Source organism: Thunnus thynnus, chromosome 14 (genome assembly GCF_963924715.1).
Source record: "Thunnus thynnus chromosome 14, fThuThy2.1, whole genome shotgun sequence".
Classification (NCBI taxonomy): domain Eukaryota; kingdom Metazoa; phylum Chordata; class Actinopteri; order Scombriformes; family Scombridae; genus Thunnus; species Thunnus thynnus.
This window is the reverse complement of record NC_089530.1, coordinates 17116516-17134056: the sequence shown is the minus strand read 5'-3', so window position 1 is coordinate 17134056 and position 17541 is coordinate 17116516. Positions and strand designations below refer to the sequence as shown.

Below are 17541 nucleotides of genomic sequence, written 5' to 3'. Positions count from 1 at the left end.
TCAGCTTCAGAGACATCTTCCCTAGAAAACACAAACAACATACTTTGCATTTGACTATGGGCTCTGTGATTGTTTCCATCAAAACAAACAGAATGTGTTGAAATAAAGATTAAAACTAGAAATTTATATCAGGACTATTCCCTTAGTTTCAGTTTCTCAGTTCAATTATACCCAGTTTGTTGCCATTTTAGCATTATTTTTCATTCCATTTTGGCTTTAGAAAGAAATACTATGATAAGACAATTATTAAACATTCATTGTTTTATGTGGCCAAGTATCATAGTTTTCCAACTGGGTCTGACCGCCTTTCACCAAATGTAAATACATTTCCATAATGTGGGTTTTTCCATGTAATGCTTTTGAGATTATGAAACATAATTTTTGCCCACTTGTAAGCAAAAAAAAAAAAAGTTTTTTTCAGCACAGTGTGTCAACACTAGCCACTTTTGGCAGTAATAGTTCTCCACAGTCCACACAAATTGAACTGCACGAAATTTCCCCTCTGTCCTGTGATGGGCCAACATCCAACCTCCCATATCAAATAGGGATCTAGAAACCAGCTGACTAAGAAGCAAAATAATGGTGTGTGACAACCCAGTGCTTTCGCGGACTGGCCAATTGTTTGTTTTTGTGGTTCTGCTTTGTCATCATCAGCATGGCTTTTCTAATCTCTGCCACAAAGGCAACAATAAACTCTGGAAGGCCCCAGGCTTGCAGCATGTGCGTCCACAGCCAGGGGGAGGTTTTGGGGGCTATTTCGCCGTCAGCCAGTGCTCTGCAGCGTTTAGTCTAGCATGAGACAGCCAAGGGTGAGCACCCCAGTTTTCACACAATAAAGGTGCTGAAGGGGACCTAGCACTCCAGGGATACCATCTGCCCGGGGGACAGAAACGTACCACCATGTTCAAGACCAGCTACCTGCGCGAGGTGCGCAAGGAAAAGTATGAGCGCTCAGATGTCTTCGATGAGGAACCCGAGGACTATGAAAGCTCTGCAGGCATTTCAGCCATCCAGGGCTGGGAGAGCCTTCAGGAGCTCAACAGTCGCTTTGCCCGGTACATCAACCGGGCACGAGTCCTGGAGCAACGCAATGCCGTGTTCCGCAAGCAGCTGGAGACTCTGCAACGGATGGAAGAGGCCAGCGGCCTAGAGGAGGCCTTCACAGAGCAGATTGATGTCAACAGGCAACGCATCCGTGAGCTGTGCTCCGACCATGCCAAGCTGGAGCGAGAGCTGAAGGATGCTTGCTGCATGCTGGATGAATTCACCAGCAAGTAAGAGAGTGGAGAGTGGTTGGTCTTACCTGTGTGTCAAAGGTCAAATTTCTTCTTCAGAGATGGAGTGAATGGAAATTAGTGTGAATGTGCTCAGAATTAAGAAAAAGTGATAAATAACTTTAAATCTATGGAAATTAAGATGTTGGTTCTGAAAAATCCAAAATCAGGCAATTGATACTTCATATATGCAATTTTCAAAGTAAAAAATATGTACTAATAATATATTTATTAATGTTATTAATTTACTACGTTATAGTTGTATTCAGAAGATAATCAACCAAACTGCTGAAAAATGTATTCTAAAAACTGTAATATGTTCGGACAATATGTTAGACAGACATTCACTTAAAATAATCGTAAATTAAAGGGTCAGTTCACCAAAATCTCAAAATAAACCATAAAACAAAAACAAAACAAAAACAACCTCATTGTCTCACCTACCATTAGTGCTATTATTGTTTCCACCCCAACATAATGGAGGTAAATGGATTTACTATTTTAATTTGTAATTGAGGAATGTAAAGCAGCATTGAAAAAATATACTGAACTACAACATCTCTTTCCAGACACAGTCAAACATAGTTCCAGTGAAAACTGATCACAATGAGCTCTGTGGATTATACAGAGTAACAAAGTTGTAGAAAGTTCCCTTTACTTCCATCATATTGATATGGCGCCAGGATTCTCACGGATAGATATCTGAAAAACTTAGGCAATAAAACTATTTTCATGGCTAAATACCAGTAGAGGTAAGTGAGAAAGAAGATTTAATTATTTAAGCTTACTAATAATTACTAATTTAAGTATCTGCAAATATCAGTTGTGTGCAGGCAGGGAAGCCTCACTACATTATTGATGACTTGAGAAGAATATTGATCAGCTCTCGCTGTGTCAGCTGGTAAGGAGGGCTTGATTTTCATCATGTGTAGTTTCGATTTTCAGCTCTGTCATATTACAAACACAGTTGTGTGAAGAAAGAGGTGAGTTGTTAGTCTGACTATAAGCACACAACACAAACAAGCAATTAAACTGGGGATGTTGATCTTCACATTTTTCACAGATCAAGTAGTCATGTAATATAGCCTACTTGATTGCAGATTGAGTAATTGCATGGAGAAGAACATAATGACTCAAATATTAGACCATTAAATTCCTCATCATCTGTAATACCACCAATTCTTGGCTACTTGACAGATGTTTTGGCAGATGATTTTTGACTAATTTTGACTCATCAGGGATTCTTTCCCCCATGGTAGTAAAAGATGTTCTAGAGACATCTTCCTGAACACTTTTAGGGCTGATTAACTCTAAAAGACACACTATAAATGGACTAAACGGACTAGGAACAATGAGGCTACAAAACAATGTCTTTCTTTACATTAAAAAAAATATCTGATGTTGTGACTAATGTGTAATTGTCACGTCCTTGAATATAATACAACCTCTACTTTTACCAAACATAATTTACTGAAAAAAATATGTTTTTATATTCAGGCCAGTACTAGTATTCTTCTTGGAGTGTAGCACCATGTTTTTTTCTATACATGAAAAAAGAAAAGAAAAAAAATGAATCTATTATTTTTTACCTATATCAGACTCAAATAACATACAGGTTATTTAAAGTAATTCTCTCTGCTCTGTGTATATAATTTAACATGATTATGCCATGCCTTCTGCTTAATATGAAACATATAACTGTCATATTTTCTGTTGCAGATACAGAAACGAATGTGATTACCAAGAGCAGCTGCGCTGCACGCTGGAGCAGTTAAATAAGGTACTGTACAGATGAAATCAAATAGATCTTTTACACAATCATAAAAACAGAAATAACAACATTTTAATAATTCTGCATTCTCCAACATATAAAGATGGAGAAACTTGTTTGTATGAAACAAGAAACAGCATAAAACTATTTACAAATTTTGGTACTGAATCAAATGACATTTTTAGTGTATTTTTTTTTTACTATAGGCTATTGTTTTATTGTATTTTAAACATATTGATTGAAAAGTGATTTCATTTAAATGAATGGTGAATATTAAATATCTTACACAATAGATTTAAGTTGAACATACCACACAGAGAGCTTAACTGATTTTAGATTACTGGAGTTTTCTTCATCATTGTATGACTACAGTGCGTCTCTTCAGGGTCTTTGGCTTTTGTTGATTTTTTTTTTAAAATTCAATACAATACAAGTTGGACAATATCACATTGTATGAATTTCTACACAATTATACTTTTCACTGCCAAGTGGATGCTGCTCATGAGTCTTTCTTCACACTGTACTTTTTCTGGTGATTTCCCTTGGGACCTTTGTTGTTCTCTTCTCTTCTCTTCTCTTCTCTTCTCTTCTCTTCTCTTCTCTTCTCTTCTCTTCTCTTCTCTTCTCTCCTCTCCTCTCCTCTCCTCTCCTCTCCTCTTCTCTTCTCTTCTCTTCTCTTCTCTTCTCTTCTCTTCTCTTCTCTTCTCTTCTCTTCTCTTCTCTTCTCTTCTCTTCTCTTCTCTTCTCTTCTCTCCTCTCTTGCAGGAGGCTGACAGTGCTCTGCTAAGAAACCTGGAATTCCAGATCCAGTCACAGTTCCTGCAGGATGACATTAATTCCACCAGAGATAGACACAAGAAGGTCAGTGTCACTAAACTAAAAACTAAACCAACTTACTGTGTAACTCTATGGTTTCAAGCAGCTCCTACAATAACCAACCTTCTAAATTATACTGTACAATAAAGATTTGGGGTATTACTGTAAGAAAATAAGACCTCATTGAGGTCTCAGAATTAATTTTCATTGATCAAAGCAGTTATATCTCTGACATACTGTTTTTAAAAAGGCTATCATATCCTGAAACTGTGCCCATATTGTTCTTTTTACACTATCTTTGATCTCAGGGCAGTATGTATAGCATTTATTTATTGGATAAATCACAGCCAGTTGAGAGGCCTATTCCACATCAAAGAATATCAGTTTCAGGTATATTATACAGCAGTGTGTGTTTTTCTTTCGGTTGCTTTTGAACACTGCTGACCTCAGGCCACTGCTCCTCGGATGAGAAGGCAGAAAACCTTGACAAAGGTGCCAAAGGATGTGCTGTGATGTACCTGGGGCTTTAGCAACAATTTACCATCTGTGTTGTGAGTGAGGAAAGGGCTGCAGAAAAAAATGGAACAGTTGTTCACAGGCAGAGAATTATGACAGGAAAGCACATAGGAAAGACAAAAACTGAAATATTGCCATCTGTGCATTAAAAACGACTTGAAGGTGCCACACAATGGTCACAAAAATGCCCAAACAAAAGAAAACTACACTGTTACATAATGCATCAGGCTTACTTTCCATAGAGTTTCTTTCTAGTCTGAGCATTTTCTTTTTTTAATTTTCACCCAATGCTGTGTTTGATGATGAATTAATCTGTGACTGTGCAATATTGAGATAGCATATCAAAGGGCACTGCTGTTATTATGTGGGAAAGAATGAGGAGTCGTCTCACATGAATATTGGGCTTGTGGTTCTGAGCTTTGAAGTATCCCCCCAGAGACAGGAAATATATCCACTCTTTATTACTAAGTCTGAGATCACTCTTGGATTCAATCACAAAAGGAACTCTCTTTGCTGCAAAGAAATGTTAGCACCATTTCTAAACACATATCAGCTAAATGAAAGCCTTCTATTTGATGCTGACATTCTCTCAGTGAATCTTCAATACAAAGTGCAAAATAAACAAGCAAGAGTACTAGATAAAATGGTTTTAGTTTGCAAAATGGAATAGCTTAAGGATGTTCTTTTTCCTGAAATGTATGTTTTACAGTATATTTTCTTTTCTATTATCTTAACAGAACCTTGCAGAGATCCAGACCTATGTAAACATTTTGCAGCAAATCAACCAGACACTTCCCCTTGTTCCCAATGTGTCAGTGGGCATCTCCGAGGTGAGGTCACTAATGTTGTCACTGTGTGTGTGTGCTGCAGTCCCTGCGGGAGAAGATGGTGTTTGCATGTGTGTCAGCCCTGGCTACGTGTCTGGGGTTGATGAGGTTACTGGCTTCTCAGTCCAATTGGTCGCCTGTGCCTGCATTTGTCTGTTTTTTTGTGTACGTGTGCATGTGTGAGAAGCAGAGACAGACAGTCGAGTGGTCCTCAGGACACATAGACAGGCCAGCCATTTGAGGATGTCGTGACACATAATGAACCAAATGCTGGAAAGAACAGCTATTCATGCTAATTTTCTTAGGAACAGTGCCACAGTGACTGTCATTTGTGTAGCAGATTGGAATTTTATTTATAGGGTACAAACATTTCTCAAGAGGCAGAGATGCTCTGGATGCAGAACTTATTTAATTGGTTGAGTTAAATCTCAGTGGACAGCGGCAAAGAGCCACAGTTCTTGCCTGTCATGTTGAGCTGAAACCCAGTGAAATGGGCAAGTGAGGAAGATGTTAATGTTATGAAGCTTTGTAATCTTGCTAGTCTCTTAGGCACAGCTATTGTGTGTATAGAGGGTATAGACAGGTGGCAAATTAAAGGAATAACCTGAATTAATGAATGGAGAAACATATCAAATGCTTCCATACAGGGCATGATGGATCTCTGAATGGTTTGATGAGTATAAAATTTTGAAGCAACTTGTTAATCACATAACTTGTCTCCAGTGTGCCATGCTTTATTATATTGTTAATGGCTCTCCAAACACTCAGTAGGTTCACTTCAAAGAGTAGGCAGAACAGGCAGTAATAGAAAACATTACTGCTGTGAGCGACACAATTGTTATTGTGTCCTTCAATTCAAAAATCAATCAGTGAGACTTTTAATACAGAGAGACCTCAGAAAGAGACTTGACTGCAAGCTGTGTGTGTGTGTGTGTGTGAGTGCGTGCGTGCATGTGTGTGTGTGTGTGAGTGTAAAAGTCATGCTGTAAAGACGAACTGCACTTTCCCACATGTTCTAATTGATTTCTTCTCAACGTGTGAAGGAGCAGGAGAAGCTGCTGGCCCAGAGGAAAGTGCCAGGACTGCAGAGTCAGCTGGAGGAATATAAGAGCGCCCTCTGTCAGCTGCAGTCCCAGAAACAACGCCTACAGAATGAGGTGGGTCACACTGTCACCATGACAACAGGAGGTTTCATTTTGATTACATGCAGTGTTTCCCTTTTTTCCAGAAAAGGACATTTCTTAGCAAATATTCACAGGAAGACACATTTAAAATGATCTTTCAAAGAGATCAATTTTATTTCTATTAGAAGAGAGACAAACACCAGGAGTACCAGTTCAAACTCCTGTTCTTTGTTGTGAAATACACTCAAAACTCAAAACAGTAAAATATAATTTGTACATTTTGTAGGGCTGCAATTAACAGTTCGATTTATATTTGATCAACCTTAATCTTTCCAGATCAATTGATCAAAAGTCAGGAAATTGTGAGTGCAGACAATTGCAACACCAAGATGATGTCCGACTAACAGTCTAAAGCCCAGAGATATTCAATTTACTATCAGAGAAAACTAAAAACAAACAAAAAAAATCACATTTGAGAAGCTTGGATCAGTGAATTTTTGGCATTTTTGTTTTAAAAAATGACCTTAATGAATAAGCAATTGCCAAAATAGTGCCGGTCAATTCTGTCGATGGACTGATTTGACTGATCAACTAATCATTTCAGTTCTAAAATTTTGAGGAAAATTCATTGGCTGTGGTGTTATTATCCAAAACATGCTCAGAAGATAACTATTTTGGATTAATTGATAGAAATATAAAAAGAACTTAAATAGAAATGGAAAAATACAATAAATTAATGAAAGAAATTTAATATTTTATTTTCAATTGAGAAATATGTTTTTAGGTATATATACAAAATTGATGGATTTTTCAGGGGGTATTTTCATTTCACTTTGTGTTGATTAATGAATGATACCCAAGGCACTAACTTAGCCTTGACCCTGCAGCTTCTATTATATGCTGTATCGTGCAGAAGTACCACTAGATGTCATCCACAACCTTCTTGTGACAGCAGGGCAGTTACATGTTTAGTGAAGACAGCGTCTCCTCACAGGAAATGAGAAACATGGGTTTGACTCTCTATAATATAAATAATAATAATAATAATAATAATAAAATGCAGCTCAATCAAATTAAATAACTGCATTGATTTCCAAAGAGTGAGTATTTCTTGATGTGACCGCTTTGTTCCCACAGGTTTTGACTAAAGACATACCTCTACTATCTGCACAAATGATGCTCTTCACTCTGCTTATGTTATGTATCATATATCTCTCATCTATCTGGATCCTATAGAGGCTTACAATGTGATATGTTTTAACCATATTTAGTGGGTAATCACATTTTCTTAGTATATCAACAAATTAATATTTTTGCTTTATATGTCTCAAAACACTAATTTAATTTGTACAGTTCCTACAAAATATATTAGTTAGACCCTATTCTAGGCACAAATTGAACTCCTGCTTTTATCCTTATTTATAATTTCTCTTGACTTCTCACTTGCATTACCAACATACGCTAAGCTAGTGTTATTATTAATGACCTATGCATTGCACTGGCAAATCTCCTCAAGGGGCTTTGTAATTTTTAAAAATCATTTAATCAGAATTTCTTAATTAAACCCTGCCTTTGTCTCTCAGACTGCAATGTTGGAGCAAACCATCAAAAGCACACAAGAGTGTTATGATGATGAGATCCAGATGTACAACGAGCAAATCGAATCTCTGCGGAAGGAGATTGAGGAGGCTGAGAGGTCCCTCGAGAAGTTCACCAGTGAATGTCGCCACCTGGCCATGTATCAGACATCCTTGGAGAATGAGCTGGAGAGGTACAAGAGGATCATCGAGAACGAAGATAACAGGTAGACTGCCTCCACCTGGTTGCTGAAAACACATAGAGACACACATGCAGGGCCAGGAACTGAGCTCAGTGGTGCTGGAATACTTGCTGAGAAAGCATCAAGGTCATTAAGACAACTAGTAAATACATATAGAATGAAAAAATAATGCTAAAAATACTGCTTTTATATGACCAAATTATGACCAGGAAAGTTCAATCATAAAATTCACATGAATACACAGATATAAAGATTGACTGTCCTGTAAAATTATCTCATGACAAAGATATAGTTGTAGCCAGGACTTCAGCAATACTGAGGACATAAGTCCAGATTCAAACAACGCAACACCCCAGGCTTTTTCAGTAGTCACCAAAAAAGGTTTTTAATTTTCTGATTATATTAGTTTTTTTTGTTGTTGTTGTTGTTGTTTTTTTTACATTTTATTTATGTATTTAACTGTTCAGTTATAGCTTCTGTAAATTATATCTCCCTACATGATGATCTACAGTCTGTTTCATGGCCTCCATACTGCCAAGAATATAATACTTGTCTTTATTTTTGTTTAAAAACAGCAACATTTAAAGGTATTGACTCAAATTACATTGAGATACATGCTGTTGATGTTGGGTTAATGAATTTGCCAGCAGATGGCACTGAGTGGCAACAGATGTTGCATAGCCATGCTGTGAATTATATATATTATTACATATGTGAATTTTTACTGCTCTCTTCCCTGCAGGTTGAATTCAGCGATAATTGGCACTCCCATTACCCTGTTCACCACTAATTACCGCTACACTCACACACCCTCTGCATCAAGCAGGGGTAAAGGTAAGGGCACTGTCAGCACATCACAGCTGGTTTACATTGATAATCTCTGTTGAGCACACATACAATCAGCTGCCATTGTTAGAGAAAACTAAACTCTCTCTGAAAGCTTGCTACCATTCAAAGAAATGCCTTTAGTGTCCCAAAAGAAGAAAAAGTGTGTGGGTGCATACACTATTGTGATCTTTTTTTGGTTCATTAGTTCCATCTCACTGACCTTTTACCTCATGTGTGTCCAGATATCACCCAGGCTATCCAAGATATCACCAGCGTCAAGCCCCGCCAGAAGATCTTGGCCAAGAAGGTCCTGAAGAAGAAAGAGCTGACCCCGAAAGATGTGATGGACAGTGGCCAAGAGGACAGAAATGGAGGAGCTGCTGGAGAGGCTCCAGATGAAGAAGCAAAGGGGATCCCCTCTGAGGGAGCGCAGGAGGACATGGTGAAGAGAACAGAGCAGAGACCTTTGCTCGCTGGAGTGTCTCCACAGGATGTCCCAGACGGAGCTCAGATCAGCAAAGCCTTTGACACTCTTTGTAACATCGTCAGAGACCGAATGAGGAAGTACAAGAAGCCTGAGCCAATCGCTGACTTCTACACAAAGGGTCGTTATGTCCTCGTCACTGGCGACGGCAGCTACCCACATCCCTGCTTCTACACCTCTACACCGTCAGCTGGCCACATCTACGTCACTATCAGAGATGGGATGACGTCTCCCTTCGAGAGTAACGGGCCCAGCAAGCCCACTCCCCCACCTCCTCAGCCCATTATAGACCCCAGGCCTCTTAGTCCCACCGTGCCCTCTAATGGAGGAGGAAAGGAGGATAACAAGGGAACAAAAGGAAAGGACAATGGAGGCAAAGGCAAGCCTAAGAATGGAGAGCCTCAACCTCAATCTAAAGAGCCAAGCCCAGTCCCTTCACCCTCTGGCCCCAAAGATCCCACCCCAGCTGCTGATCAGCCCACCGGACCCAAGAAAAACAAGGATGACAATGGCCCGAGTGGGCCCACTCCAAAGGCTGCACCTCGTGGTGCCAGCACCAGCTCCACCTCCAGCACCAGCACCAGCTCCAGCAGCTTCACCCCAGGCGCCATGAGCTACGAGAAGGTGGAGGTTGTGGAGTCTGTGGAGAAGTTCTCCAACGGCCGCAAGGTCAAAGGTTATGAGGAGACTTCCATGGTGGTGGAGACCATGATTGAGAAGTCCAGCAAGAAGAAACACTGAAACCATTTCATCTGACATGAAGAGTCAGTCAACTCCACTGCGGTCCCACATGGTCCAGGTCCTCAAGAAGACAATACTGATGTTGGCATCAGACTACTTAAATACCACTGTTCCTCAGACTAAGAAGACCGATGTTTTTGTCTCTAAGGGAGACCAACCATGCTTCAAGACCAACTACACATTCCTGCAATGATATTCAATGCTCTTCCATTTGCTTGCAGTCTCTGGTCTTGCGTCCAGAATACGTTTTGCTGGTTCCACAAGTACTGCTGTTGTTGTTCGACTTAACACCCATGCTCATGCTATAGTCCTTTACTGTCTGAAAACTTGGGACATAAGATAAACAAAGCTCCATGCCACCTATAAAAATAACCAAGAAAATAAATAAAAAACCGAGAAGCTGTGCCACCCTTCTGAACTCTGTCTTAGAACTCCGATTTTCCCCCTTTGAGCTCATTTGTTCAATTGGATGCCGATGCCTGCCCTCAGCACAATTTTGCTGTGTATTAATTTGCTTTGATATCTTGAATGATAAAAAATATTCAAACACCAATGAATCCCTTGTTCTGTTTGCTTTGAGTCTGACACTGTGTTCCAAGCATCTCACACACATAGTGTAGGTCATAAAACCAGTCATGCATCAATGTATGTGTTTCTAGTGTGTGTGTGTGTGTTTGTGTGATAGGATAGGAAGTACATCTCACACAAAAATGTAATATGCACTCAAGTATAGCATTTACTCATTGGCTTTTTAAAAAATTCACCCATGTTTTTGGTGTTCTTCAGAAGTCTTATTAGAGTGCTGCATCTACAGGAAACTCATCTATTTTTGATGTGACCTTTAGTAGTTCACTCTGTCCGCTGCATTTAACTATAACTCATCCAGTATATCTCCAGAAGGGATACAGCATTAGAGGAAGAGGAGTGGAGAAAAAACAAAGATAATCTTGAGAAAGAAAGGTGGAATGAGCAACAGATGTCAGAGATTTGTGAGAATTATTTCATTTGGTGAATGAAATGACACGAACATGAGAGTATGAGTGGGACACATGAAATGATTGAAAGAATAATGGCCCATTATATCAAAAAAACACCCCCAAACCCTATCAAATTACCCAGAAGCATTTGATAAAAAAAAAAGTTTTAGCCTAAAAACAATGTGTCACATTCAATTTGTGTGTGATAACGTTTGTAATGTTTGAGATGATTAGTAGTCCTTGTAGTCTCCCATGTCACAGTTTTTGCTGTGACCTAAGTTTCTAAAATGATTACTACATTTCCAATGAATCATGCTGAACCTTTTGCTTAGCTCTTCCTGTTTTTACTATGAAACAATATCATTTTCCTTACCTGTCCTACAACCTGCATTAACTGATTTTTTTTGACTGGGAGCAGCGAAACAAACTTGTTAGCAAACAGGTTCTCATTTACACATCCAGGAGCATTCATCTGGAATTGTGTTTCTGGTCCCCTAATGAATTTAAGTCCAATATTCACACTTTTTCTTTCTCATGGTTGGTCACAATGAGGTTTCTAGAGCTTTTTTTGCTGCCTGCTGCATCTGGAAACATTTTGTTGATGAGTGGTGAGAGTAAACAGTAAAACTGTGGGCCAAAAAATTGAGTTGAAAGATGCTAGAATGCTCCATAAAGCTGAAGGGAAGTGCAGAGTCGGGTTATAATTATCTGAGGGTTTGTTACTATGAGAAACATTCACATTCACATAGTCATTTGATCTATTGTTAACCCTAACTGTAACCCTAACCCATGTGTGTGATATTGTTAAAAATGTATACTACATTTCCCATAATACACGTCACCCTCTTTTCCACAGCGCTCTCCAGACACTCTCAAAATGCAGTTTTCTCTGCATGATTTGCTCATCTATACATCACTGAATATTGACACGGCAGTGATTTATGGTTGCTACATGTAGCAACCATAAACAATAGACTGTAACATGTCTATAACATAAAGAGTGCCTTGGCATGAGTAGCTCAGGCTCCACTTTTTAGGAGGCATTTTCCCTTTATTGGACAGCACAGTACAGAGTGAAAGAAACATGGGGAAATATTCAATCTGGATAGACTGCTGGGTCACCAGGATGAGCTTTTTGAAAATTTTACTCCACATTCTCTGTCTTCTTTTGTCTTCATCAGATTCTTTGTGTTTCCCTATCAAAGTTTTGGCATGCTACTTTTACACAGTATGTTCAGGAGTGTGTTGCAAATCACTCAAGTGCTTTAATAAACAGCTGAATAGATTTATTACGTCAAAGATTATGAAATATGAATTGAGGACCACAGGCTGCAAAATGAACCACACATTCCTTTCCTTGTTTATATAAACAGTGCATGTCACAAAAATATAAACAGAAAGAAGTATCACTGCTCTGTTTGCAAGATATTAAACTTTAAGTAGAATGACACAGAAAATCATTTACAGTCACAAACTGTACAACAGTTGGCAGAAGAGAGGTGCAGGGCAGTTAAAGCAAGAGCATGAAAGAGTGGATTATATTTGGTTTATGTACAATTCTGTAGAGTGTAAAAATTCAGGTGATATAGTTTGCTTTCTCTATGTAGAACAGATTACTGAAGGTTACACTTTTATTCTGATTGGATAACAAGAAACATTCATTGAGGGTTGGGGGGCTAATTGAAACACTTGATAACAAAAAGCAGAGTGAGGAGGGGCAGAGAGGTAGACAAAAGGGAGAATAACGAGAGAGTGAGAAGAACTGAGGAGATACAGTGAGATTTAGAGAAGGATAGAGCCAGATAAGAGAAAGTGAAAGAGTTGGCAACATGCAGATGGTATTTTAGTTGTTTTTACTCAGCAAGCTCTTCAAACTTCTCTCTACAGCTTCATCCAGCTCCTCCTCCAGCTCCTCCTTTTTCGACATGGCAAGTTTGGACTGATAATCACGCACTATCTGGTCTATATAAGGGGCACTTTGTGTTCCATGCAGCATGAGAGTCCACTCCTTCAGGACTCCGCGCTGTGGCTCCTCGCCTTGAAAGCCCACCTCCAGGACCCAGGTCCCACGGGGGTCCTCGCCCCAGGTGTGGGTGGTCATGAAGGGCCACTTGTCGAAGCCCACCTTGGAGTCGTCGTCACGGGGCCTTCGGCTCAGAAGGATGGACTTTGTGCCCATGGGTGAGGTCATATTGATGTTGAGGTCACCGCGGCGGCTGGCATTGACAGTGACCACTGCTTGAACATGCTCCAGGTAGCGGACAAAGTTGTCCTTCCCCTGGCAGGCGTCAGTGGTGATGGCCAGCACCAGCTTGTTGCCAGACTGGATTTTACTGTAGAAGGAGAAACAGATGAACATGTTGAGAGTGTGTGGCATAGAGAAGAAGAAAAAAAGTCAAATATCTGCATTAGAAAGTAAAGTAAGGTAAAAAAGAGTAAAGGTAAGTAAGACAGAATATAGAGAAAATATTGCCACTATTAAATAGCTTTGGGCATCCCTGTAGCTACAACTGAGACACCAAGCAAAACAAGTATTTTTATCTTTCAGTCCACTTACACCCTGACCTGCTCTTCTTTGAATGCCCCAGTAAACACTATACTTGACCAATTTTTCCCATGGAACCATCCAACCCTGACAGAGAATCAAGCTTCTTTTTGAACCTGCTTCCTCACAGCAGCAGTGATGATTGTCATGTCTGCTTTCTATACCATGTAATGTATCTCCAGTGGGGGGAATAAAATGCCCTGCTCTTTGGTCTGAAATATACGGCCACCTTTTGCATTGGTACCACATTGTCACATAATGTCCTATCCACCATCCATCAGTTTGAAATTATTTTTTATTGCTTGCTGTCCAATAGTATTGCACACTATTTTGACTTTATTACAAATTCATAATTTCTCATTCATTTATAAATGAAACATACTCATTCAATTACTAGGTATATCCAATAAGGCCACATTTCACAAAGAAAGGAATTACCTTTCTTGTAAACCTACACTGACTACTGACTGATTTTTTGGCCACTTGGGGCGCAGCAGATACAAGCTGTGAACACACCAGTTGGTACGGCGCAAAATCAGCATTCATTTGGAGTTGGTACAAGATTACCAAGTTTGGGCTGGCTGTCCATGTGGTTTTAAGTCTGAGATAATTCAACCCTCTATGTAAAGATGACAAGACTATGATATTATATTCACAAAACTTAAACAAATACAAATTAGAAACAGTAAATAAACCACATTTGACTGTAAGGTAGTGTTTGTAATATAGCCTACATTGTTTGAATATGAGGCCTATGGTCAATAAACTGTGTAACTTCATGCTGGACCACCTCTGAATCCTCAGAGCTCCTCTTCAGTGCACATAAAGAAATTCTTTTCCTTTTTTCTGTCACAATGGGTTTGTTCAGAACAGAGTGTAAATACGGGCTGGTCTTGGTTTTGTTGTTGCCTTGTGGTTGGGAAGACATACTGCTGTTTCCATCTCTTTGGGTGATGCAAAGAAAGAGTGAGAACACAGCAGGGGCAGGGGTGGTGGCCAGAGGCTATGAGGAGGTTTCATAACATTATTAGAGGTTGTGGCCACAGGCAGTGGGAAATGGAGGGACGGAGGTATTAGGCAACAGGGACAGGACACAGAAACTGAGTGAGAGAGACGTGTGTGGAACTGCACTCGGTTTGAAAAATGATTAATAGAGCGCAATGCTGAGCACAGAGAGGTGAGTGAGCGGTGAGCTGCTATGGGCTGATGAAGCAAATTACTATTCCCATTAAAACAGAACAGTTCATAGTGGGGTGTGTCACAGTTACACCCTACAATACATGTTGAAAATTTTGACTAAACCAAATACATCATATTTCCATAACAACATGACTCAGCATATGTGAGTTCTTATGTGTTAAAATGAAAATACATGTTTCCATTTATGAAAGATTATCATTATTATTAATATTAATGTATTATTTTTAGTTTATAACAATACATGACTGTGGGTATGACAAAATCTCAGAGTGAACATGTGTAGATTTCACTTTTGATCGCCAAAATAATTTCGTGTGCGGCAGGTGCAGCATTCCCATCAGATAATGTGTGAAGAGTAATTACAGCAGTCGGGCATAGAGCAAAGAGAGGGGTGCCTCTGAAGGGCAGGACCAGTGGAGATTAAAAACAACCCCACCGCAGAGTGGGGCACTGTGTGCCAGCTCCTCTGATAATGAGAAGTTCTCCTCCAGCTAAGTAAGCCGCAGCCAGCCAGAGCTGCTATCAGATCAATGCTGAGCAGTGTGTTTGCAAGCATGGCTATGTTGGTGTTTATTGCTTTTCTCTCGTGATACACTATCATCAGAGGTGGGCTTGTTGTAATTATATCTCTACCACAATAGAAGCAGCAGAGATCCTGCCGTGCTGCTGTGGAAACAGTGAACTGATGAAAAATACAACACAGCCAGCGACACAGCTTTTAACACACAGCTCAAAATTAGCTTGAAAACCAGAGATGTTACTGTTAGTATTTCTCCCTCGTAAATTTTATTAGTCACCATCCACTCAAAAATGGGTTTTGCTTATTGTTCCGTCACTCACTTGTTTGACCTTCACTGTACAAAATGGAAAGTTTCTCTGTGCTCACCTTAAATCTCAGTACCTAAGTTGCAACTTAGACAAGTATGGAAACCCTCCAGTGCACATACACTGAGAATGGACTTTTAGTGAAGTAGGAGACACGATACAACAATATAGATTCTGTATTTCTCAATGAGGAAGAAGGACTAAGGATTTTAAAAGTAACTGAATTGGTGAGCACAGAGAATCTTTTAGGTTTGGCCATTCCTAAGCAAAGAGCTGATGCCACTTATTGTAATGGAACCCTAAATGATCTGGGAATGTTTAATGTCAAAACCAATTCTGCATAAGAGGCCAAGTCCTCTCCACCATTTGCATGACACGTCCTGAGGGATGCAGTAAAAGCCATATGACTCTTGGGGGGCGCTCCTCTTTTTATCTGGCGCTGCACTCAAGGGAGGCACACAGGCACACTTTCACACCATATTGTTGTGATTGCATCAATTGTGCAGCACTGATTAGAGACTAAAATAATGAACTGAATATGTTGACGGTGGCAAAAAATACACACGACTCACCTTATTCAATCTGCTTTTTATCTTAGCCTACACATTGACACTTTTACAATGCATGTGAATGCTGAGCGTTAGGTTACACACGTCTACACACATGCACACCTCCACCTGGAGTTCTTTCCTGGCTGTCAGTCAGTCTAATTGACAGTGCTTCCAGGGCACGACATGCTGGGCCATTTGTGGTGCTCTAATTAGTGTGAATGAGAGGGCTAGCGACAGGAAACTACCAGGCGTCACACATGGGAGCTCTAAGCCTCAGGATCTGATAGATGAATGGAAAGCAGAGCCCTAGTGAGGCATGCAGAGGAGGGCGGGAAAGAGAGGAGGGAGAGGTGAGAGTGTAAAGGACAGAGTGTCAGGCAGGGAGGCTGGAAAGCGAAGGAAGGAAGGGCAAGACTGTGTAGATGGAGGAGATGGAGGAGAAAGATAAGGTGATGCAAGGGGAGATACTGTAAATGTGGGTGGACACAGACAGGATAAGATGAGAAGAAGGATGCCGTAACCACAGCTGCATCTGGGAAAGATAAGGAGGATCTGTCCGAAGGACAGGCCAGATGGCTGGATTTTTATCAAAACGCCACTCTATCTGGAACTCTGACAGATTAAAGCACATGAGAAATATCTAATGTTTAGAAACTCATATGAAACAATAATTTTAAAGGAATCCACATCCAATATGCAGGACATTATCTTTTTCCAGCAAGCGCCTCATGTTCCATGAGTAATTTGACTCTTTTTATCTCCGCCAGGCGTAAGCCTGAAGGGGATCATACGTTTGGTCGAGTGTGCGCATGTGTCCGTGTGTGTATCTGTCTACAGCTAATCTCGCATACTACTGGACCCATCAGCCTAATATTTTTTGTGCACATTTATGAATGTACGCTCAAGGACCTCTCGTGGTTGCAGTGATTCACAAGTTTTGAAAAACCTATTTTATAATGCTATTGACTGCTCTGTTTCATACCTCCATTGACTGCTGAGTCCTCACTCCTCTTAACCGGCCGATAGGGGACGCAAGTGATAAACAACATGTTTCAGTTTGGAATCTTGTTTCCACTAGGGACAATCAATCATGCCTTGTTGCCACATTAGATCAATCGGTGCCAAATTTCAGTACATGGAAAGCAAGTTGTGTTGTGAATTCAAATAAATAAAAAAACTGACATCCATAGAAAAGTTTGGTCTCATCTTGAACCGGAGCATCTGCAGATTAATTCCATACCCGATATGTTATGATCCACTAAAGTTAAGCATGATACGAGAT

The 17541-nt window shown here is 39.9% G+C and overlaps 2 protein-coding genes across 2 annotated transcripts in view; one reads left to right on the top strand and one right to left on the bottom strand.

Moving 5' to 3' along the window:
* Positions 1 to 763: 763 nt before the first annotated feature.
* Positions 764 to 10714, top strand: LOC137197119 (filensin). The gene is made up of 8 exons (XM_067610280.1): positions 764 to 1274; positions 2994 to 3054; positions 3811 to 3906; positions 5115 to 5207; positions 6248 to 6361; positions 7912 to 8132; positions 8851 to 8942; positions 9179 to 10714. Exons 1-8 carry the CDS (start codon positions 901 to 903, stop codon positions 10159 to 10161), a joined length of 2034 nt encoding a protein of 677 aa, XP_067466381.1. The 5' UTR covers positions 764 to 900; the 3' UTR covers positions 10162 to 10714.
* A 1688-nt stretch (positions 10715 to 12402) lies between these two features.
* pcsk2 (proprotein convertase subtilisin/kexin type 2) overlaps positions 12403 to 17541 on the bottom strand; it is a 30446-nt gene continuing 25307 nt past the window's right edge. The window contains exon 12 of the mRNA XM_067610281.1: positions 12403 to 13471. Coding sequence (XP_067466382.1) covers positions 12982 to 13471 — 490 coding nt within the window. The 3' untranslated portion in view covers positions 12403 to 12981. The remainder of the gene's footprint in view (positions 13472 to 17541) is intronic.